General features: G+C 36.9%; 9 protein-coding genes across 9 annotated transcripts; 6 read left to right on the top strand and 3 right to left on the bottom strand.

The window, feature by feature from the left end:
- Positions 1-164: 164 nt before the first annotated feature.
- I206_101699 (transketolase) lies at positions 165-2,946 on the top strand (the record flags this gene model as incomplete). The annotated part of the gene is made up of 10 exons (XM_019158037.1): positions 165-202; positions 374-410; positions 487-516; positions 573-679; positions 754-908; positions 979-1,074; positions 1,164-1,268; positions 1,325-1,427; positions 1,484-2,756; positions 2,824-2,946. The coding sequence occupies 10 exons, from the start codon at positions 165-167 to the stop codon at positions 2,944-2,946; spliced, it is 2,067 nt and encodes a 688-aa protein (XP_019008650.1).
- Positions 2,947-3,489: 543 nt separating this feature from the next.
- Positions 3,490-5,553, top strand: I206_101698 (uncharacterized protein; the record flags this gene model as incomplete). Its single annotated transcript, XM_070202439.1, has 7 exons — positions 3,490-3,503; positions 3,584-3,759; positions 3,831-4,012; positions 4,091-4,210; positions 4,288-4,479; positions 4,542-5,111; positions 5,185-5,553. 7 exons carry the CDS (start codon positions 3,490-3,492, stop codon positions 5,551-5,553), a joined length of 1,623 nt encoding a protein of 540 aa, XP_070058540.1.
- Positions 5,554-5,946: 393 nt separating this feature from the next.
- Positions 5,947-6,741, bottom strand: I206_101697 (uncharacterized protein; the record flags this gene model as incomplete). Its single annotated transcript, XM_019158039.1, has 2 exons — positions 5,947-6,631; positions 6,737-6,741. 2 exons carry the CDS (start codon positions 6,739-6,741, stop codon positions 5,947-5,949), a joined length of 690 nt encoding a protein of 229 aa, XP_019008652.1.
- Positions 6,742-7,082: 341 nt separating this feature from the next.
- On the top strand, positions 7,083-8,404 carry I206_101696 (uncharacterized protein; the record flags this gene model as incomplete). Its single annotated transcript, XM_019158041.2, has 6 exons — positions 7,083-7,222; positions 7,316-7,414; positions 7,484-7,497; positions 7,559-7,622; positions 7,700-7,823; positions 7,901-8,404. The coding sequence occupies 6 exons, from the start codon at positions 7,083-7,085 to the stop codon at positions 8,402-8,404; spliced, it is 945 nt and encodes a 314-aa protein (XP_019008654.2).
- Positions 8,405-8,579: 175 nt separating this feature from the next.
- Positions 8,580-9,727, bottom strand: I206_101695 (uncharacterized protein; the record flags this gene model as incomplete). Its single annotated transcript, XM_070202438.1, has 2 exons — positions 8,580-9,226; positions 9,721-9,727. 2 exons carry the CDS (start codon positions 9,725-9,727, stop codon positions 8,580-8,582), a joined length of 654 nt encoding a protein of 217 aa, XP_070058539.1.
- Positions 9,728-9,777: 50 nt separating this feature from the next.
- On the bottom strand, positions 9,778-12,363 carry I206_101694 (uncharacterized protein; the record flags this gene model as incomplete). Its single annotated transcript, XM_019158043.1, has 12 exons — positions 9,778-9,900; positions 9,951-9,999; positions 10,062-10,252; positions 10,311-10,466; positions 10,524-10,624; positions 10,686-10,780; positions 10,839-10,941; positions 10,998-11,137; positions 11,208-11,274; positions 11,340-11,438; positions 11,495-12,180; positions 12,248-12,363. 12 exons carry the CDS (start codon positions 12,361-12,363, stop codon positions 9,778-9,780), a joined length of 1,926 nt encoding a protein of 641 aa, XP_019008656.1.
- A 1,693-nt stretch (positions 12,364-14,056) lies between these two features.
- I206_101693 (uncharacterized protein) lies at positions 14,057-16,344 on the top strand (the record flags this gene model as incomplete). Its single annotated transcript, XM_019158044.1, has 9 exons — positions 14,057-14,160; positions 14,266-14,378; positions 14,450-14,667; positions 14,727-14,865; positions 14,926-15,040; positions 15,133-15,314; positions 15,371-16,064; positions 16,130-16,233; positions 16,301-16,344. The coding sequence occupies 9 exons, from the start codon at positions 14,057-14,059 to the stop codon at positions 16,342-16,344; spliced, it is 1,713 nt and encodes a 570-aa protein (XP_019008657.1).
- A 315-nt stretch (positions 16,345-16,659) lies between these two features.
- I206_101692 (glutamate-5-semialdehyde dehydrogenase) lies at positions 16,660-18,302 on the top strand (the record flags this gene model as incomplete). The annotated part of the gene is made up of 4 exons (XM_019158045.1): positions 16,660-16,842; positions 16,918-17,188; positions 17,284-17,606; positions 17,706-18,302. 4 exons carry the CDS (start codon positions 16,660-16,662, stop codon positions 18,300-18,302), a joined length of 1,374 nt encoding a protein of 457 aa, XP_019008658.1.
- A 654-nt stretch (positions 18,303-18,956) lies between these two features.
- On the top strand, positions 18,957-21,056 carry I206_101691 (uncharacterized protein; the record flags this gene model as incomplete). The annotated part of the gene is made up of 6 exons (XM_019158046.1): positions 18,957-19,494; positions 19,577-19,691; positions 19,807-20,127; positions 20,203-20,756; positions 20,823-20,878; positions 20,934-21,056. 6 exons carry the CDS (start codon positions 18,957-18,959, stop codon positions 21,054-21,056), a joined length of 1,707 nt encoding a protein of 568 aa, XP_019008659.1.
- Between the last annotated feature and the right edge of the window lie 672 nt (positions 21,057-21,728).

Here is a 21,728-nt window from a genome sequence, read left to right as displayed (position 1 = left end):
CCAAGTTGAATGAGACGTATTCCCCCAAAAATGACACTAGCAACATCCATCCATCCATCCTGCCGTCCACCAATCTATCATCTTTTCAACTTTTTACCTAATCAAAACATCTTTCATATTCTCATCTTTTCCCTTCATATCTTCAATTGTATAACAGAGACAACATGTCTGGATTCACTCAAAACGATCAAGTTGCCATCAAGTGAGTAATGGGATTCAATCCACATCATAAGCTCCACTCGGGTACCACCCATTGGCAGTATTGTTAAGAAGCTCCGACTGCTTCATATGCGGACGTGGACTGCCTCGAACTACAATTCCTGCTTGGGTTTGCGCTGGACGGTGGACGCGAGCTGATAATTGTGTTCTACAGCACTATCCGAGCCCTCGCTGCCGATGTAGTTGGCAAGGTGAGCTCCCGTCCATTGCGGCATCGCCCCTTGAAACAACAAAGGCTCACTTACACGTTCTTTGTCTGATGTCTAGGCTAACTCCGGTCACCCTGGTGCTCCCATGGTGAGTCTTCATCTCCATTGACCCGCGTAAACTCGTTGCTAATGCCTGAATAACAGGGTATGGCTCCCGTTGCCCACGTTCTTTTCAGCAAATTCATGAGATTCAACTCAAAGAACCCTAAATGGATCAACAGAGATCGATTCGTTCTCTCTAACGGACATGCGTGAGTGGCTTGCCCGCTCAATGCATCTGTTTGTGCGATCTGTCACAAATGCTAACCCTACGCCTACCTTGCAGGTGTGCCCTCCAATACATCCTCCTTCACCTTGCTGGATACAAGGTATCCATGGATGACCTTAAATCCTTCAGACAAATCGACTCCATCACCCCTGGTCACCCTGAACTCGGTGTCACTGACGGTATCGAAGTAACCACCGGTCCTCTTGGTCAGGGTGAATAAGTCCTTCTTTTTCATTAAATTGTCTCGTTCAGAACCACGCTGACTAGATATTCGCGCCATAGGTATCTCCAATGCCGTCGGTCTTGCTATTGCCCAAGCACACATGGGTGCTGTGTTCAACAAGGATGGTTTCAACCTCATTGACAACTACACCTACGGTACGTCTCCTATCTACCTTTCGAATTTTTTCGTCTTATCGCAAATTTAAGCGAGATCTCAGTCACTGACGTCAAGCTTGTCATCTTAGTTTTCACCGGTGATGGATGTCTTCAAGAAGGTGTTGCCTCAGAAGCTTGTTCGCTCGCCGGTCACCTGAAATTGGGTAACTTGATTGCTGTTTACGATGATAACAGTGAGTCAACAACCTTTCACATTCCTGCATCATCGGTTGCTGACCTTCTTTTGCAGAAATCACTATTGATGGTGATACCGCTGTCTCCTTCACCGAGGACGTTGAGCAAAGATTCAAGTCTTACGGATGGGAGGTCCTCCATGTTGAGAAAGGTGACGAGTGAGTCGTGTTCAGCTCTATATATCGCACGCCCATTTTACTGAACGCAATTTTAGTGACATCGCTGCCATCGAAGCTGCTCTCAAGGAAGCCCAAAAGACCAAAGATCAACCAACCATCATCAACCTCAAGACAACCATCGGTTTCGGTTCCCTCAAACAAGGTGGTCACGATGTTCACGGTGCTCCCCTCAAAAAAGACGATATCACTCAATTGAAGAAGAAGTTCGGTTTCAACCCAGAAGAGACCTTCGCTGTTCCTCAAGAGACCTACGACATCTACAATGCTGCCGCTGAGAAAGGTGCTAAGGCCGAGGCTGAATGGAAGGACCTCTTCAAGCAATATTCCGAAAAATACCCTAAAGACGCTTCTGAACTCACGCGACGAGTTGAGGGACGACTTCCAGAAGGATGGGAGAAAGCCCTTCCCACCTACACCACCTCTGACGCTGCTGTCGGCTCCCGAAAACTTTCCGAAACCACCATCAGCAAGCTTGCTGAAGTCCTTCCTGAATTGGTCGGTGGTTCTGCCGATTTGACTGGTTCCAATTTGACCCGATGGAAGAACGCTGAGGACTTCCAACACCCTTCAACTGGTCTTGGTTCATACGCTGGACGATACTTCCGATTCGGTGTTCGAGAACACGGTATGGCCGCCATCTGTAACGGTATCGCCGCCTACGGTGGTCTTATTCCATTCGGTGCTACCTTCTTGAACTTCGTCTCATACGCTGCTGGTGCCGTCAGACTTTCCGCTCTTTCCCACCTTCGAGTCCTTCAAATCGCTACCCACGACTCTATTGGTCTAGGTGAGGATGGACCTACTCACCAACCGGTTGAGACTGCTGCTTGGTTGAGAGCTATCCCCAACTTGGCTTTCTGGAGACCTGCCGACGGTAACGAAACCTCCGCTTCTTACCTCGTCTCCATTCTTTCTCAACATACCCCATCCGTTCTCGCCTTCTCCAGACAAAACTTGCCTCAACTCGCCAACTCTTCCATTGAGAAGGCCGCAAAGGGAGGTTACGTACTTGAAGAAGTTGAGAATGCCGACGTCACCATTGTCTCCACCGGTTCTGAAGTACCATTGGCCCTCGGTGCCGTTGAACAATTGAAATCAAAGGGTATCAAAGCCAGATTAGTATCCATCCCATGTTTCGAGGTCTTCGACACTCAATCGAGAGAATACAGACTTTCTGTCCTTCCATCAGGTGCTCCTATCCTTTCCGTTGAGGCTTACTCCACATTTGGTTGGGGTCAATACTCTCACGATCACTTCGGTCTCAAAGCTTGGGGTGCCTCAGGTCCTTACGACCAAGTATACAAGAAGGTGAGTTCAGCGTTGTTTATTGATTTCTAGTTGTTCCGCACATGCTGATGCTTTTCGTCGTTAAAAGTTCGACATCACTCCCGAAGGTATTGCCAAGAGAGCTGAGAAGGTTGTTGCATTCTACAAGAAACGTGGTCAACCCGTTTTCTCTCCTTTGATCTCTGCTTTGGATGATGTTTCTGACGAGTAAATGCATCACTCGTATGGGGATAAGGCTTAGTCCTTATGTTTTACTTCTTTTGTTCTCATAATGATTAAATATGCTTGTGATTTGTTTTGATCATGCATTATAAATGGCGGATTTAGTTTCCCGCTGTGGGATAAGTGTCAACCGTCTACGAATCTGACAAACCTAATTGACCATTCACTCGGGCCGTGATACAAAGGATGACCCATATTCTCAGAAGTTGAATGCATATGCAAGCAAAAGAGGAAATGTAAGAGTATACACCTATCACAGCGAACCGGGATCCGGAATTGCTCAAATGCTACGTTACGAATTCTTCATCCGCTTATCTCGCCAATCATTCTTTGCTTATGCCGAAGGTTGCTCGTCATGAAATACATCTCCAGGTATAATTGTTATTAAGTCTTCAACATGTATAATGCTGGTTTTTGAGACCTCAATTTGTCTTTATATTATTCATCCCATTCTCATGTATCCACCTTTCACAATATCTGCGGTATAATTCGAACTGGACTGGCAGTGAAATAGTGTATATTTACTGAAAAAATGGACATTGAACAGTAAGTCAATTCTACCGTTCCTCTTGACAACAACAACGCTGAACCGCTTTTGTATTGGTGGTTGTCTAGATTCAGAAAAGCTGGTCAGTTCTCATACTTGTGAATCTCTGTAATTTGTTAGCATCGCTCAATGACGATGTCGACATAGGTTACGCAGCTGTAGACTCAATATGTGATTATTACACAAATCTTCAAAATGGAACTATACCTGTAAAAGCCAAAGTACAACCTGGTTATCTAATAGATCAACTTCCAAGTTAGTTTGATTTTGCTACTATTTGTTCTTTCATCTTGATTTAATAAATAATTTTATTTTTGATGATGTAGCATCAGCACCTGAAAATGGACAAGATTTTAATGAAATTCAAAAAGATTTCAATAAATTAATATTACCTGGTATAACACATTGGCAATCACCTTCTTTTTTCGCTTATTTTCCATCAAATTCTACTTTTGAATGTATGATTGCGGATATTTTATCTTCTAGCGTAGCTAATCCTGGTTTTAATGTAAGTTTATTGAATAATCTATAAACCTTTTTGAGCAAGAATTATATAAGCTAATTAAAAAAAAAAAATAACTTTTAGTGGATTTGTTCACCTGCATGTACAGAATTAGAACAAGTTGTTGTTGAATGGACTGCAAAATTACTTGGACTTGATAAAATGTTTTGGGGTAGTTCAGGAATAGGAGGTGGTGTAATAATGGTAAGTCGTCACATCGAATTCTTTTGGAAATTAAAACAAAAAGTCATTTCGTTTTCTTAACGGTAAATGAATTTTAGGGTTCAGCATCTGATTCAGCTTTTACAGCAGGTATTGCAGCTAGAGAAAAAGCTTTAAGATACCTTTCTGTTGAAAATGGTGTAAAACCTTCTGATTATGGTGAAATTGAAATACCAGAATCTATAAGAAATGAATATAGTCAAAAATTAGTAATTTATGGAAGTACTCAAACTCATAGTCTTGCTGCTAAGGTATGTTCACTAAATAATCTCAAGACAAATGGTTTGCTTAATGAAGTTATCAATCCAACTAGACCGCTGTTATGCTTGGTTTACCTTTTCGAGCTGTACCAGTTTCAATTGAAGATAATTATTCACTTACAGGTCAAAATTTGAAAGAAATTATTGATAAAGATATTTCAAATGGATTAATTCCATTTTTAATTTATGCAACTGTTGGAACAACTTCAACAGGTGCAATTGATAAAATTGAAGAAATTGGAAATTTAATTAAAAAAAAATATCCTAAAACTTTTTTACATGTTGATGCAGCTTGGGCAGGTGTTGCATATGCTTTACCAAATTATAGAAAAAATTTAAAATTAAATGAAGTAAATGAATTTGCAAATTCATTTTGTACAAATTTTCATAAATGGGGATTAACTACATTTGATTGTTCAATTTTTTGTATAAAAGATAGAAAAGATTTAACAAAAGCTTTAGATGTTACACCAAGTTATTTAAGAAGTAAAGAATCAGATCAAGGAATTGTAATTGATTATAGAAATTGGCAACCTGCTTTAGGTAGAAGATTTAGAAGTATTAAATTATGGTTTGTACTTAGAAGTTTTGGTATTAAAGGATTTCAAGAACATCTTTTAAGAGTGAGTGTCTTTTATACATAATATATATAAATCGGAATTGAAAAGTTATGATTCCAATTACTGGAATAATTAGGGTATTGATCATTGTCAACAACTTGAAAAAATCATTAAAGAATCATCTAATTTTGAAATTGTAACTCCACCTTCATTGACACTTATAGTATTTAGACTGAATCCTATTTCATCGAAAGAAGATATACAATTAGATGATGATGAATTGAATTTAATGAATCAAGATCTTTTTAAAGCTTTAGACTTAAGATGTGATATATTTTTAACTCAAACCATGTTACATAGTAAAGAACGAAATATGTACGTTATTCGTATAGCTATGGGTGGTGTACATACCAAATTCTCAGATGTTGAAGAAGCTTGGAGAATTGTAGAAGAAGAAGGTCAAAAGATCTTGGTCAAATGGAAAGCTCAAAGGGCTATCGAGTAAGATGAGAAGACAATCTTGGGTCACGCCCTCGCAATAGATGGAATAGATTTTCGTATGAGACCAAACGGACGGAATGAGGAGATTGTATTGATAAATTTACTGTACTTGCCTATGTTTATGCATTATACTTCTCATATATAAATATTATTGAATGAATTCGCAATATACTCGTTTATTTGTACATGATACTCCGGTATTTGTTGATGAATTAGTTCAATTTGTCAGGTGTTTCTTCCTAATATACCCATCCTTGTTCTCTCGCTTTGATCATAAGGTCACCCTGGTATTCCCAGACCCTCACATATTTCCCAGTATTTTCCCATTGGTTTGTTGTCTTAATTAAAACGGATCACGCAGGGAAACGACGAAAATTGCGCTTCACCTTGCATTTCTCTAACGAGTCCACCCTTTCTTCTTTTCTTCTTTCTTTTCAGTATTTCCATTACCAAATAACCAATCAACTCCTGCAGCTTTCATTAAAGAAGTTTTAACGAAATCTTGAACATAATTTACATTTTCTTCTTTTGTAGCTTCATTAACTAAATTTTCAAATATTTCACTTGCACTACCGGGATTTTCACTTTTTTTTGAATTTCTAGTTCTTGAAGAAATTGGATCTGTTCTATAATTATTTTTGTTGTTTTTATATTTTGAATTAGTAGTTTTAGATTTATCTTTATTATTAAATAAATTAGCTAAATTAGCTATACCTGGACTTAATCCACCAAATCCTCCATTATTATTATTATTATTACTAGATAAACCAAAATATTGTTTAACTAAATTAGTTAATTCTTCTAAAGAACCTTGACCTGAATTATTCATTAACCAAGCAATTAAACCTATAATTGGACCAATTTTTATTCCAAATCTTAATAATCTTGAAAAAATTCCAAATATATTAGTTAAAAATGAATAAATTATATAAATTGATGAAAAGATTAAAATATATTTTGTATATGGTAATAAAAGTTGAAAGATTGGTATAAATGATTGAGGATTTGATAAAGATGGTGGATTTGATATGACAGCTTGGATGTTATATGGTAAAAGAGAAATTATTTTATGTGTTATTGCACTATAAATCAAAATATGTCAGTTTGATTGAAACGATTCTGACATAATTTCTCGGCGAGAAGGGATGATCTGGGGAGACGGGCTTTAAGAAGACAATAAGACTCACTCCATTGTAAATGATCTCTTATTGTTGAGCGTAGCTATCGATATATGTAGTCGGATGTACCTTGAATGTGAATGATCTGAAAGATGAAACCTGAGAGAAAGAGAGGAAAAGAAAAGAAGAGATATGATCTGCTCAACGTGGAGTGTCGTATTTATCTTTAACTGTTTTACGTTACCTTACGCGTTGTCACCATTTTATCAAAATGACGTCGATTTACAATCGAGAAATACTAGTAAATATTTATTTGTTTTCATTTCGACATTTTGTTGTAGCGTTAACAATAGATCCGCTCAGATTCGTACGGATTGACAGAGTAAAGAAAGTTCAGCATACATTCTTGACTACAATGCCTATACCCATCTTTGATGACCAAATAAGCAGCGATGTTGAGAATGAGAATGACAATGACAAAGGTACTCCGCTTGTTAGAGAGTTTCCACCAATAGAACATTTCAGAATTCAAAATGTGCCTCCGGCAGCTTATTAGTAAGCATAATCAATGTCCTATTCTTGATCTCTATGTTGCCTAAGGCATCCGGGTGATCCAAGCTGCCATAATAAAAGCTGATATTTATATAGTATTCCAGATTTTATAACGAAAGAAGAAGAAGAATACCTTTTAAGAAAAGTGGAAGAATCACCTCAACCAAAATGGAGAAAAGTAGGTACAGGTAGAAGGTGAGTTAACCTTCGGCTCTCAAGACGAAATCCTATACGACTTCATATTGACATTGAAATTTTTAATAGACTACAATATTGGGGTATGCCTTTATAAGCAAAATTCGAATAGCTATTATCGCTTACCAATCTATTTTGATATAGGAGGAACAATGTCAAAAAAAGGTATATTATTACCTGAAATTATACCTGATTTTTTAACCTCATTGTGAGCCGAAACACGCTATCTGTCAGAAAAAATAGATATATATAATTGACAATGCTAGAATTTTGAATACCTTTCAGTCCTGATATAATTGAACGTATTGAATCTCTCTTAAGAGACGGTAGTATAAAAGGAAAAGAAAAGATGGGATTAGATATAAATCAAGTATTGGTAAATGAATATTTACCTGGACAAGGTATATCAGTGAATCAATCTTTTTGCTTCTCTATACTGTTCTTCAGTTTCACGATAAAATTATACTGATATACATAAATTTACAGCCGCATGAAGATGGTCCAGCATTTAGACCACTAGTAGCTACACTCTCATTAGGTTACCATACAATATTAGATATACATCATTATTTAAATCCAACAAAACCTTCTCCACCTATGACATCTCAAGTTGAATCGGATACCGAAAGCGGAAAGACAATAGCTGCTATACCCTTAGCTCATCTACTACTAATGCCTAGATCTCTTCTGATTCTAAAGTCAAGTCTGTATACTTCGCATTTACATTCCATATCGTCAAAAGAAGAAGATACTATCGTTCATCGAACTCTCTCGGATTCGGTTTCTGAAGACCGCATAGTGAAAGCCAATGGAGGAGTGGAAATTGCCAATATGGAATTACTTGGTGATGCAGAGGTGATTGATTCGTTAAAAAATACGGGCGAATGGACAGCAAAGAGGGATACGAGGATCAGTTTGACTTTTAGACAAGCTGAAAAAGTCTTGAAAGGCGGGGCGTTAGGTGCATTAAGTAATGCTTTAAAGAGGTAATGGTGTTTTTTTATTTCATTCGCCTAATCTACCGAGAAGAAACAAAATTGTAGCATTAGCATATTCTATATGTATTTTGTGTATATATATATATATGAGGAGATTTTTCACCCACGGTTCTCTTAATCCGAATAAGATCAAATTGATTCTTCTTATACCACTTTATAATTATGGATTATCCAGGATTTAAACCGAATTCCTCTAACATAAGTTGTAAGACTGTCTTCCCACTTGAAGAACTTGAAATGGTTTTAGACATTGAATGAGATTGAGAATTTGTTAATGTCATTTCATGATTTTCTTCCATTGATCTATCTGAATCCTCTATCAAATTGTTTTCTTGATATTGGAGGCTCTGTGCACGATGACTTTGAATGAACTTTTGATGTATAGGTGTAAGAAAAGGATCGAATTCATCGGAAACCATTGAATTATCGAAATTAATTTCTTCATTATTTTTATTAAGCCAATTTGAAGATATAGAGTCATTTTGATTTGAATCAATCTGCTGATTTTCAAGAAAAGTTGATATATTCATATTTGGTGAAAATGATTTATCAGGTTGTATAGGAATAGGAAGTGAATTTTCTTTATTCCATAATTTATTATCTTCATTATCAATTCGTATTTCATTATTATTAATCATTTCAGATGAATTTGATTCTTTTACAATAATAATGATAATACCATTTTTTTTAGCTAATAAAATTAAACACAAAATTAAAATTTCTAATTCTTTTTTAAAACCTTTAATTATATTTAAAGGATTAATTAAACTTAAATCAATTTTTTCTATTTCTAATAAATCATAAGATAAAATACCTAATAAAATTTTAATTAAATTTAATTCATTTTCAAAATTTTTATAAAATTTATATTTTAAAGGTATATTATTTAATTATTTTTTAATTATTTTTTCAATTATTAATAATATTAAATTTGTTGGAATTATTTCAATTTTTTCAATTTTTATAGGTATTTTTAATTTTAAAAGTAAATTTTGAAATAATTCTAAAGTATCAGAAGGCATTTCCACACCCAAAAAAGACAAAAACGACAAGAACTAAAATATTTTCAAACTGATTTTATTGATTAAAGAGTCATTTCATATGATAGAATCAACTTAAGAATTCAAGAATTGTTTACACTTCAATTACTCGTCATGTTGAACATTCAATTCGCGTAAACAAACTTATCCAGGTGGAGGTCAATTTCATCATTTTATATATATCACCAATAAATCAACGCTGCACCGGACAAATACTGAACAAATCTAGAGCATATTGCTATATTGTTTATGCATGCACATGTTTTACTTTTCATTATTGAATATTACTATTCTATGCAACTATGCTGTCCATCCCAACCCCTGTCTACGCTTTGAGACCTTGCCCTTCCAAGAATCTCTTCAAGTCAGCCAAAAGCTCCAATTGCTCAGACGCCGTCAATGATGTTACGACAGTCTGCATGATTGACCCGACAGTAATGTATTGGATCTGAAGTTGGCTGTCAGCTTGTAATTCGTGAGGCGAGACAGCCGACTTACTCTAATCAAAGAGCTATAATACACGTATGAGAATAAACCCATCATGAACCTACAGAGTCCGTTAATTAGCTTAGATCGGAAACGACTTCGAGGAAACTGGGCTGAACTCACTGGCAATCCATTCGGTCAGTCATACCTCCATGACCAGGAATCGAGTGTCCGAAATCCTTGATATTGAAAGCCCTTTTGAATCCGGAAGCGAAGAAACCTCCGAAAGGAGCTACGAGAGAGGCAAAGGTGGCCATGACAAGCACGTGAATCTGGAAAGGTGCATAGGGGATCGCTGGTGGGGCATGACCGAGCTAGTTATATTATGATGTAAGCTTCTCCTCAAACATCGTTACAATCGACATAGCTTACAATTGTTGATAGAACCTGCTTGGCGGGACCCGTGAATTCGAAGTCTCTCCAAACGAAAACAGGATTAGGTCTACAGGTGATATGGGATAAGACGTTTGTGCCTAGATCCCGTGCAGGACAAATCATATATGGGAATCTCATGAAGAAAGTTCCCCACTGTTTCACAATGCGTTATCAGCTGATTGAACCAGACATTGATACTGACTAACTCACGGCAAGACCAAATAGAAGGGTGCAGATGAATGCCCCTACGAAACCTTCTACTGTTTTCTTTGGAGATAGCTTGATGAGAGGTGTTCGTCCGAACAGTTTTCCTATGATATGTACGGCCTCAGAACGGGGCTATCCTCTTTGCAATTCGAATGTTTAACTCACCGCAAACGTAAGCCATAACATCGTTACAGATGACCAAAGAAGCGGGTACGAAGAACCATATTAAGCCTTCCAAAATGTTATTGACGATGAAGTGACTATATTATATCATTTGTTCAGCTGCCGATTCCCGCATTGTAGTACAGCTATACGTACCTGGACACAACGATGAGCAACAAAGAGATGTGCACCCAGCAAAAGAGGGCGAATTGCTGACGCAGATATTGTCTTTGTAGGTTTGCAACAAATCCAACGAAGCCTGATCATATTATATAAGTATGGTTGCCATTAGGATCTGTACAATGGGTGACTCACCAACGACATAAAGCATGAAACTAATGAATCTATGGTTCCTGGCGAAAGGAATGAAATATGCGTCTACAAAGACGATATGCTTGAAGTAGTATATGATGGATTCACCATACAGGAAGTAGTTGCAGACAACGAAGAAGTACCTGTCAATCAAGGGAGAGCTCAGCTCTGCTCGAGTGGTGCTTTTACGTGTCCGACCATGTGCCGACTCACCAGTTGAGGGTTTTACTCCATTTGTCTCCCTTTTCGCCATTTGCTACTTCGACTTTGTTTGCGCCATCTAATGACAGGAACACTCGATGAGCTAGGTCGTCCTTGTATATCTTGGGGTTCCTTGTAACTTACGATCCCGCAAGTCAAACAAAGCAGTGACCTCCTTGTATACTAAAGCCTGACAAAGCATAACCAATAAAATCATATATGGATGACCCATACATAGCAGTCCTGGGGTGGTATATGTCAGCTTTCACCGGAAAATAGTCATCGGCGCCAAAGCTTACCGATAAAACCACCAATCATGATGAATGTCCAAGTCGTCCTTTCAATAACATTTCTATCCTTTTTCACAACAGGAAGTTGAGGAAGTAAAGCTTTCTTGGGAGGAGTAGAGATGGTCTTTTCACCTTCTTCACCTTCTCCAGGTGCTAATCCATCTTCAAATTTCACACCTAATTTAGATGGACTGGTTGGAGTAGGTGTATTACCAGGTCCTGAAGGTTCGAAATCTTGAGGTTGTTTCCTTTTTCTATTTGAGGGCAAGACGTTCGCAGTATGTTGAGGGAGACTCTCAGGTAACGTTGGATGGAATTTTGGAGTGGTAGGGACTTTCGAAACGGCTTCCGTAGATTTGGGCAAATCATCTTCTTTCTTTCCATCTATGACTTTTTCTGTCGAAGCGGAAGTTGGGAAAGCAGATTCCTGATGTCCATTCAATTTTGGTTCCTCTTCTTGAGCCGGTGCGATAGCATTGTCAAGCTCTTTCCCTTCTTCCGGCTTGTCACCATTCTGCTGAATTGCAGGTAAAGGTAAACTTTCAGTCACTGCTTCAACAGTTTGTTTTGCACTTTCAATGGCAGAATTGGCGGTCTCAGCTGATTTTGATGCTAATCTAGCTAATCTCTTCCTAGCTGATTTAGAAAGGGGAGCAGAAGGTTCCGTAGGAGCGGTAGTACCGGCAGCATTAGTTCTGCAAGTTATAGGAGAATTAAATGAGCTGTTTTGAAGCCATGAGGTGTGATGGGACAATAGCTCACACTGGAATCTCTTCAATTTCCTCTTCCTCTTCTTCCTCTTCGTGCTCATTATCATCCCCTAGCACGTCAAACATTGACTTGCTGATTAAGGGAGCTTGAGTTCCTCGTCTAGACATCTTGTCTATACTCAACTGTCTCGGTATGTTTACTGAATCTTTTTATGGAAATTGCAGCTGTATTGAAAGTCAAAAGAATCAGGTAGAATTTCTAAGTTCCGGAACTGGAATTGGAAGGTGACGTTTGAGTTTAACTTTTTAAAAAGGTCAAAAAGGTCATTTTCAGGGTAACTAATATAAATATGATGATGCATTGACCTAATTGATGTTGAAACACGTGTACTCAGTAACAAGGAATGACGGATCTAAAGTTATCAGATATAGACGAGACGGTTTCAATGCCACGTCAGTGTAGATATACTCTAGCCAAACTTCTCATTTCTCCCCATTCATGTGTTGATTTTTCATTTCCTCTTTCTAAGTCTTCTTTCATACAATGACAATCCAGATGGTAAGTCGTTCAAGTCATTCACAAGTCTCATTGCTCTCCTCATTGTATTCCTCATTGTCCAATCCGCGCGCTCCTCATCTAGGATGACCATAACAATCCAACTCCTAAAGACCTGTTCGATTTCCTTCTTTACCTTTGAACCTCTTGTTAGGTTCATTGTTAAATTGGGATACTATTCGTCAGGTTGTGCGCCGGGTAGGACCGGATAGCCAGAGGACTTCATTACACATGACCTGATATCAACCGATCAATCGCTCTTATGACTGTCGTTAAATCCATGGCAGACGGAAAGGCTGATCAATTGGCATTTTCAGATTCAATGAATTGTCTGTTTCTTCGAATCCTTATTTTACTGACCAAGCTTGCAAAACATCTATAAGCAAAAATATATACTAGTAAGTGCTTTTTGACTCGTTCTCGTATTCTATCAATTCTCAAACACCCCGTTTGAACGCGATGAAGATACAACATCTTACCATACTTTACCTCATTCGCCGACGATTCGTCGTGATTGGCGAGACAATTTCAGCCTTGACTGAGCGTTCAACTATCATTCCCCATGTCTTACTACCGAGAAGAGGGGTCATAATTGTGCTGACGATACATTGCTGTTCGTTAGACCTACTTTTAACATAAATACCGATTCTGGAATAGCTTACTGTAAGTTCACCTCCTGTTGGAAAAATCTTCTGAATCACTTCCACCATTATGATGATAATTCCGATGGGCGGACAGACTGCCTGATCTCATTCACTTCGGTGATAAACGTCTCGGTGTACAAAAAGTAGACGGGGTGAAGGAACAGTTGATATTCATCGATTTCTGATCATACTCCAAATTCTCATGTTCAGCTTTTTATTTCCGAAAAGATAGATGCTGACATCTGATGTTGATAGGATGTTCTTTCTGCGTGCTGCTTGGGTGGTTTCGCTTTGCACAGCGTCCCGTCTTGATAGCTATTGTAGTGTAGACAGAATTTTGTAGTGTCTCATATGTATCCGTATATCGATTTGTCTGCAAATATTGTCTCCTCTATGAGCAGTCACGGATTACATACTTGCCCATGAACGCCATCGTCGTCGTTCGCTTCTCTTTGTCTCATTTCGAAAGCGATATGAGTACGTACCAAGTTTGGGATTGGGTGCCCCGCGAAAAGGGAACCCAAAAAATGACTCGCGAAAATGTATTTGTTCAAACTTCTTTCATTGTTCAACATTGAATATCACTCAGTCACTTCTCTAATATCCCTGCATATCTGGTCATTCCTCCGTCCGACTTTCAATCTTGAGCAACAAGTTCAAGATGTCTACAAGTGTGATGTTTGACCAATCTCAAAGTGTTTCCAAACGCCGTGCAGTAGATAATCAAGATTTTATGGCTGTCATCTTGGTTGGATATGGTGAAAAGTGAGTTGATTTTTGCTCGCTCGAGCAAATACCTCGACACATCGGGATCAACATCAAGGAATATGCGTTATTTTGGAAAGCTTACCTTGCGTTATTTTGGAATAGTCTATACCCTTTCAATCAAGGTACAAACGTAGTTTCGAAAGCTCTATTACCTATTGGAAATGTACCAATAATAAATTCAGTAATTGATTGGATTTTCGCAGCTGGTCTAAGGGGTGAGGTTTCTGCAATTGTAGATAATTCCACGATCATATACCTGAGCTGACTTTGATGCATACTCTCTTAGACGTATTGATAATAGTACCTCCCTCATTCTACAATTCTGTCGCAGAACATGTTACGGAGCATTACTCAATGGCAACTCATTCAAAAGCTAGGATAGATATCAAGCGTACCTCGGAAGGAGAAAAGGATGATGATGAAGAATCAAGTGAGATTAACAATAAAGCTGGAGGTAGGGATGGTACAGCTAGGATACTAAGACGATTCAAAAATTGGATTAGGGTGATTTTGCCTTTCCCTTATTATTCAAAAATCATTGCTTACATATTGGTTCATGACAGACTGACTTTGTCCTTCTACCTTGTGATCTTTCTCCACCTACATCATTATCTCTGACTTCGATACTTGACAAACATCGTTCGTCTCCTGATTCTGTCCTGACTTCGGTATTCTACGAGCCCACAGAATCCGTCAAAGATAGTATGTCCACTTATTCGATTCATTATAGATGCGAAAGATTGGCTAATATATTACCAATAGGTGAAGAGAAAGTGCTTGTTGCGCTAGATAAGACAACGGACGAACTGTTGCTCATACAACCGCTTGACAACTTACAAAATGACGATCTGGACCTAAGGATGGCCTTGATAAGCTCGTAGGTCTCAGTCGTTCTTTGCCTTTCCTTCGTACTTTCCATCGTCAGTGGATTGTAATGACCGAGCTTATACATTTTTTCATCAATTCCAGTCATCCTACTCTTTCACTTACAACACGTCTCTCCGATGCTCATATCTACGTTTTACGGCGGACTGTCCTTGATTTGCTGAGTACACGACGTACAAAAGATCTGGATAGTATGCGAGAACAGGTGATTCCATGGTTGATCAAAGGAGGATGGCAAAAAGGTTTAGGTCGACGGTGGGCACCAAGTGAGTGGAGCGTCATGTGTTGATGCCTGAAATTGCTGATATCTTCTATTGTTTAGTACTCAATCCACCCAAGAAAGATCCCTTTGCAGCAGCATTAGCTAGATCAACAACTACAAACCCTTCATCTTCCCCTTATTCCACTCTTTCTCCAGGATCGTCACCAACCTCAGACCACACTCCACTGCCTCCTACAACGCCTGCTTCATCCGGCTCCCATTTCGGCTCACAAGATGGATCCATGTTGAACAGTATGATCATTGACCCAGAGGAGGATGTAAAGGCTTCAACAAGAAGAGACGTAGTAGGATGGAAATGTAAAGTGATCATTACAGCACCTATACCAACAGCTGAACCTTCTCAACCACAAAAAGGTGCAGGAGGTGGCAGAGGACAAAAAGCAAAACCGACCGTGGAGGCTGAACCGGATTATCTAATTAGAGCAAATACTTTAGCAGGATATTGGGAACTGAATAGAAGATTCCTCAAATTGTTAGGTATGAATGGAATGAATGGAACGAGTAAGATGATTATGCCTAAACAAAATCTATCATCAGTCGAAGATGCTACTGGATCAACGCCTGCCATTTCACCTCAATCTCAAATATCACCAGATAGTTTGATTGGTGAAGGTACAAGAGTAGCTGAAAGAGCTTCAATCAAGAAATGTATAATTGGAAGACATTGTAATATTGGTAAAGGTGCTAAATTGACAGGTTGTGTACTTTGGGATTTTGTGACTATTGAAGAAAAGTATGTCCAGGTATCATTCCACTGAAAACAAGGTTAATATGCTGATGATCTTGAACAAACAATAGCGCACGAATAGAAAATACAATTATATGTTCAAATAGTAGAATAGGCGAAAAAAGTCAAATCAAAGATTGCGAATTCGGGACGGGATTCGAATCGAAACCTGGTGGTGAGTCAACTTATTCAATGAAACGTAGAAGCACATCAACTAATTTGTATTCCTTGATATAACTTAGCTATATTGAAAGGCGAGAAACTTGTGGCAGGACAAGAAGCATAAGTGTATTGAAGCGACACCTGTTTGCTAGAGAATCGTCCCTATACATACTGCTGTTGCAGATTATTTTCTTCGTACATCTAATCCAGATAGATCATGCATTATATACATGTCTCTACATTGCATTGATACTCTGCATAACGCATACTTCTATATTCCATAATTGCCTCTCAACGGAAGCAAATTTGGCCCCAGTATCTAATCCGGGTTAAACCCGGAATAATGAATGACTCGGTCAGTATAAAAGTCGGAAAGATATGTTGAGATTTAATCATAGTCATCCTTATCATCAATAAAAATCAAATAGACGATAACAAAATGTCAGATCCATCAAGTTCTAGCTCTAATGCAGCTCAATCAATTGCGAAATCAGCAAGAGAAGCTTTTGAACAATCTCAATTAGTTGATGTCTCTGAAAGGGATGTAGCTTTAAAAGCTATAAAAGAAGTATTAGAAGGAAAGAAAGAAGAAATTTTAAAAGCGAACAAGGAAGATATGGATGTGAGTTATTTTAAAATTCTCTTTATCCACAGCATAATAAGGCTTACTTATGAGTGAGAATCCTGAAAATAATAGGCTGCAGAAATTTTACTTGCTCAAGGGAAATTATCAAAATCTTTAGTATCTAGATTAGATCTTTCAAAATTAGGTAAATTTGAAAATATGTTACAAGGTATAAATGATGTTTCTTCTTTACCAATTCCAACTGGTCAAATTACTTTTGCAAAAGAATTAGGACCTGGATTAGATTTACATAGAGTTACTTGTCCTATTGGTGTTTTATTAGTTATTTTTGAAGCTAGACCTGAAGTTGTCGTTAATATAGCTGCTTTAGCTATAAAGTCTGGTAAGTGAAAAAATTTGAAAGTTTTCATATGACCATGATCACATCATGTCTATCCATTCCATGAACTAATAAGTATTTCGTTCTGATTTTATTAGGAAACGCTGCTATACTGAAAGGTGGAAAAGAATCACTTAAAACATCGACAATACTTTCAAATTTAATTGCTGAAGCACTTGGTAAAACTTCAATCCCTTCTACATTTATACAAACAGTTTCTACAAGATCAGAGATTTCTTCATTACTTGCTCAAGATAGATATATCGATTTAGTTATGCCACGAGGTGGAAATGAATTGGTTAAAAATATTCAAAATAATACAAGAATTCCAGTTATGGGTCATGCAGATGGTATTTGTGCGGTCTATGTAGATGAATCTGCTATTGAAGAGAAAGCTTTAAGGGTTGTTTTGGAATCAAAAGTGAGTTTTGTTTCTATGATCAACTAAATTACTGACATAAAAAATCATAAATATATATATATATATAAGGAAAATCAAAGCTAATCATAATATTATTAGACCGATTATATGGCAGCATGTAATTCTGCAGAAACACTTTTAATTCATAAATCACTTATAAATACAATTTGGCCTAAATTAGCTTCTACTTTAATGTCAAATAATATTTGTTTAAGATGTGATCCTAATACATTATCATCAATTCGAAATTTAAAAGAATCTTCAAAATTTGTAACAGCTTCAACAGAAGAAGATTATTTTACAGAATTTTTAGGTCCTACTTTAGCAATTAAAACTGTTAATTCAATTGAAGAAGCTATAAAACATATAAATTCTCATAGTTCACATCATACAGATTCAATTATAACTGAAAATGAAAATTCAATTTTAAATTGGTTTAAAGGATTAGATAGTGCAAATTGTTTTATTAATGCTTCTACAAGATTTGCTGATGGAACTAGATATGGACTTGGAACTGAAGTTGGAATTTCAACTGGTAAAACTCATGCAAGAGGTCCAGTAGGTTTAGATGGTTTAGTAATTTATAAATATATTTTAAGAAGTAAAAATGAAATTGGAAGTATTATTGCAGATTATGAAAAAGGTGAAAATAAATATACTCATAAAGATTTAATTAAAGGAAAATCACCTTTTTAGGTGGTGTTTTGAAAAGGATGATTATGAAAACCGTAAGATGTAGTAGTAAAGATTAAATTCGAAAACATTGTAAAGAAATGCATAGCATAGATCTCTCAAGATATTTTTGTAATACCCAAATACAAGTGGATCGTCTTGATCACTCCCTTTGCATTTCCACGTCAAGCCATAAATGTGAACTCGGGATACAGGATTTATTGATTATACGATGACCGTCTAGTCCTCTTAACGTCATCGCGAAACTTGCGATATTGAAACGTGCTTCATGAGATAGCGTTTCCGCCAATTAGCAAGATATGCTTCTATGCTTTTGTCTGTGTTAACGAAAAGTTCGCAAGCATATTTCTCCTGACGCTGAGCAGGAGAGCAGATTTCAAATGCAATCGTGATGTTTTGGGAAGGTTCAAGTAGATGATAACTCAAAATAGAGAGAGTACCCTGTTTTGGTATTTATTCCAAGCGACTTTGATGCTGTCATCACCGCCGATCGGTTAAACAAGTCAAGTATATATCCCAACTCGATACTTTCAAGAGTTTCTTAGTTTGTTCATAAACGTATCCTTCTGATATATCGATGAGATAGTTTCAGAGGTCCCTCATCTCCTCAGATACGATAAAGCGTAGTTAAAAGGAGATAATTTTCCTTTGTAAGATATGACGACTTCTCCACCTCCATACGATCCACCTGTAATTCATCAAAACAGTTCACCTTCTTCTCCATCTTCAAATTATTCACCATCTTCTCATCGATATAATCAACCTCATCATAGATCTTTTACAAATTCAAGACCAAATTTAAAACGATCAAAACCTTCAATACTTGATGAATTATTACCTACACCTTCTGAACAAAATAAATCATCAAATTCATCTTTAAATTTAATTATTAGAAGAGCTGGATCAGTTGCTATAATTTCAATATTTATACTTTCAATTACATTTATGGCTTTTACCACTACTACTAATTCTGTTGATATTCGAATTGAAGGAGGAGGAAGAAGAAGAGAAGGATTAAAAGATATTTTTAGAAATGATAATCATGCTGAAATTCTAAATTTATCGGATCAACAAATTACTTTTCCAGATAATCAAAGTGAAGAATATAATGATTCCAGTTCAAGTGAAAATGATATTGATGATGATGAAACGGATGAAGAAATTACACCTGAAAACTTGAATAAGCCTAAACAAGGTAAGTGCGATTCGGGCTTCGTTATATATATATGTCTTGAAAGACTAAATGATTATACATGCTCAAATGTTTTTGTCCACAGATTTCGATCAATATAAAATGCTCAAGGTTCTTCCTCCTGGAACAATTGATATTGACTCTTCCGATAAAAGATTGATTTTCATTGGTGATATTCATGGATCATATGATCCATTATTGTAAGTCTGGTTCAGTAGGACTTTTGACAATTTTTGAAAGTGTCCAATTTTCCTCATCTGCTTGCTTGATCTTAATTGTCGAATGGATGTATACTAAATAGCTGGGTAATTGTAGGCGACTGATGGACAAGATTTCTTATAACCCTGTATCAGACCGTTTGATACATGTAGGCGATCTTATAGCTAAAGGACCTAAAAACAATGAAGTTTTGGAATGGATGAGAGATCATAAAATCCTAGGAGTTAGAGGTAATCATGATCAAGCTGTTATTCAATGGAGATTATGGATGGAATGGGCAGGTGGAAAAGATTGGCAAGCTTATATTGATAGTTTATCTTTTGATGACGAAAATTCCGCTTCGAAAGAATTGCAAAAGCACGGTAAAGGTTGGCCAAAAAATTGGAAGTGGAAAAGTGAACATTGGGAAATTGCTAAGTAAGTATTAATTATCATATCAAAATTATTTCATTCAATCTTATTCTAATTATAATAATGTTCCTCTTCTTTTAGAAATTTACCCGATGATTTATTTCAATATATTTTAGATTTACCTTTAATAATTCATTTACCTACATTACACACAATAGTTGTTCATGCAGGATTATTACCTTTTGATCCTACAAAATCAATTTCATCAAAAATTCAACCTTTAATTCAATTTTCAAATATTTCTTTATCTTCAAATTCTGAATTAAGTATGGATGAAGAATCAATTAGAAATTCTCAAGAAATGTCAATTTTATTAGATATACCTCAAAATACAATTCCATGGAATTTAATTGAAATGAGAAGTGTTTTTATGAAAGGTAAAAAAAAAGGTAAAATAACTAAAAATGGAAAAAAAGGAATACCATGGAGTGAAATTTGGAATAAAGAAATTAAAAGATGTAAAGGACACTCACAATCAAATTTATTAAAAAAGGAAAAAGAACAAAAGAAATCATTTAAAAAAATTGAAAAAAGACAAAAACCTGGTTCACCTACGATCTCTGTTCAAGGAGATTCATCAAATATTGAAAGTGATTTAGGTTGTTCTCCTGTAACGATAATATATGGTCATGCGGGTAAGTAAAGATTGTTTTCACATCTTAGATAATAAATGTTAAATTTTTTACTTTTTTTGTGTTCAGCTGGAAGAGGTTTAGATATTAAACCATTTAGTAAAGGTATAGATACTGGATGTGTGGTGAGTATTATGATAGGGGTTGAAATACTTGAGCTCATATGTTTGGGTATTTTAGTACGGAAGAGATCTCACTGTTTTGGTGTTAGGAGATTTGACCGGATTAAAGGGTGAAACAGTCAATGTAGGAGAACATCAAGGTTTATTGGTGAACGAATCATGTGGTAAGGGAGGTACATAATAAATGCAATGAGCAACATCATTTCTTTCGGAATGTAAACTTAGTCATCAGAATGTAGATTGTAGCCAAGGATATTTAGGAATGATTGATAGATTTGTTGTATTTGCATCACATGTATTTATACTTTGCTGATTATGTTGCCACACTTTGTACGCAACTTCGACCAATAATATCTCTTGATCCACTGATCGCCCTTATCTTAGTTCCTTCTCTTACGTTTGTTGGAAGGTCCTGTCGCGGCAAGTCGAGGCTCTACTCCTGCTAGACGTAGATCCACTTTTACTGCTAAAGCAGCATAAATCATTTCCGTTTGATGCTATCGACAAAAGCTAAGCTTCACTCTGTGCTTTTACATCATTTAACAAAAAGAGCGGGTAAACCGGATCCGAAGGAGGATCAGAACTAGGTGCAAAATGAGAAGCTTTGATTTCGTGAGCTTGTCGGTTTTCTTCGTCGTATATCGTCTCGTTCCCACAACCAAAGGGAGAGGGTTGACCAGCTTCATACATAGCTTGGATCGATACATATCGTGCTAAAACTCTGTGAAAGACTGTATACGTATAGTGTAGGCTTTCTCAGCATGGAACATGATTAAGGTTTACATTCCTGTAAGTCGGATAAGAGTATCAAATGTAATTAAGCGAAGAAAAACTCCCCAATGCGTGTGTACTT

This window comes from Kwoniella pini, chromosome 2, assembly GCF_000512605.2.
Source record: "Kwoniella pini CBS 10737 chromosome 2, complete sequence".
Taxonomy (NCBI): Eukaryota; Fungi; Basidiomycota; class Tremellomycetes; order Tremellales; family Cryptococcaceae; genus Kwoniella; species Kwoniella pini.
Note: the sequence above shows the minus strand (reverse complement) of the source record. Positions and strands in the feature narration are given on the sequence as shown.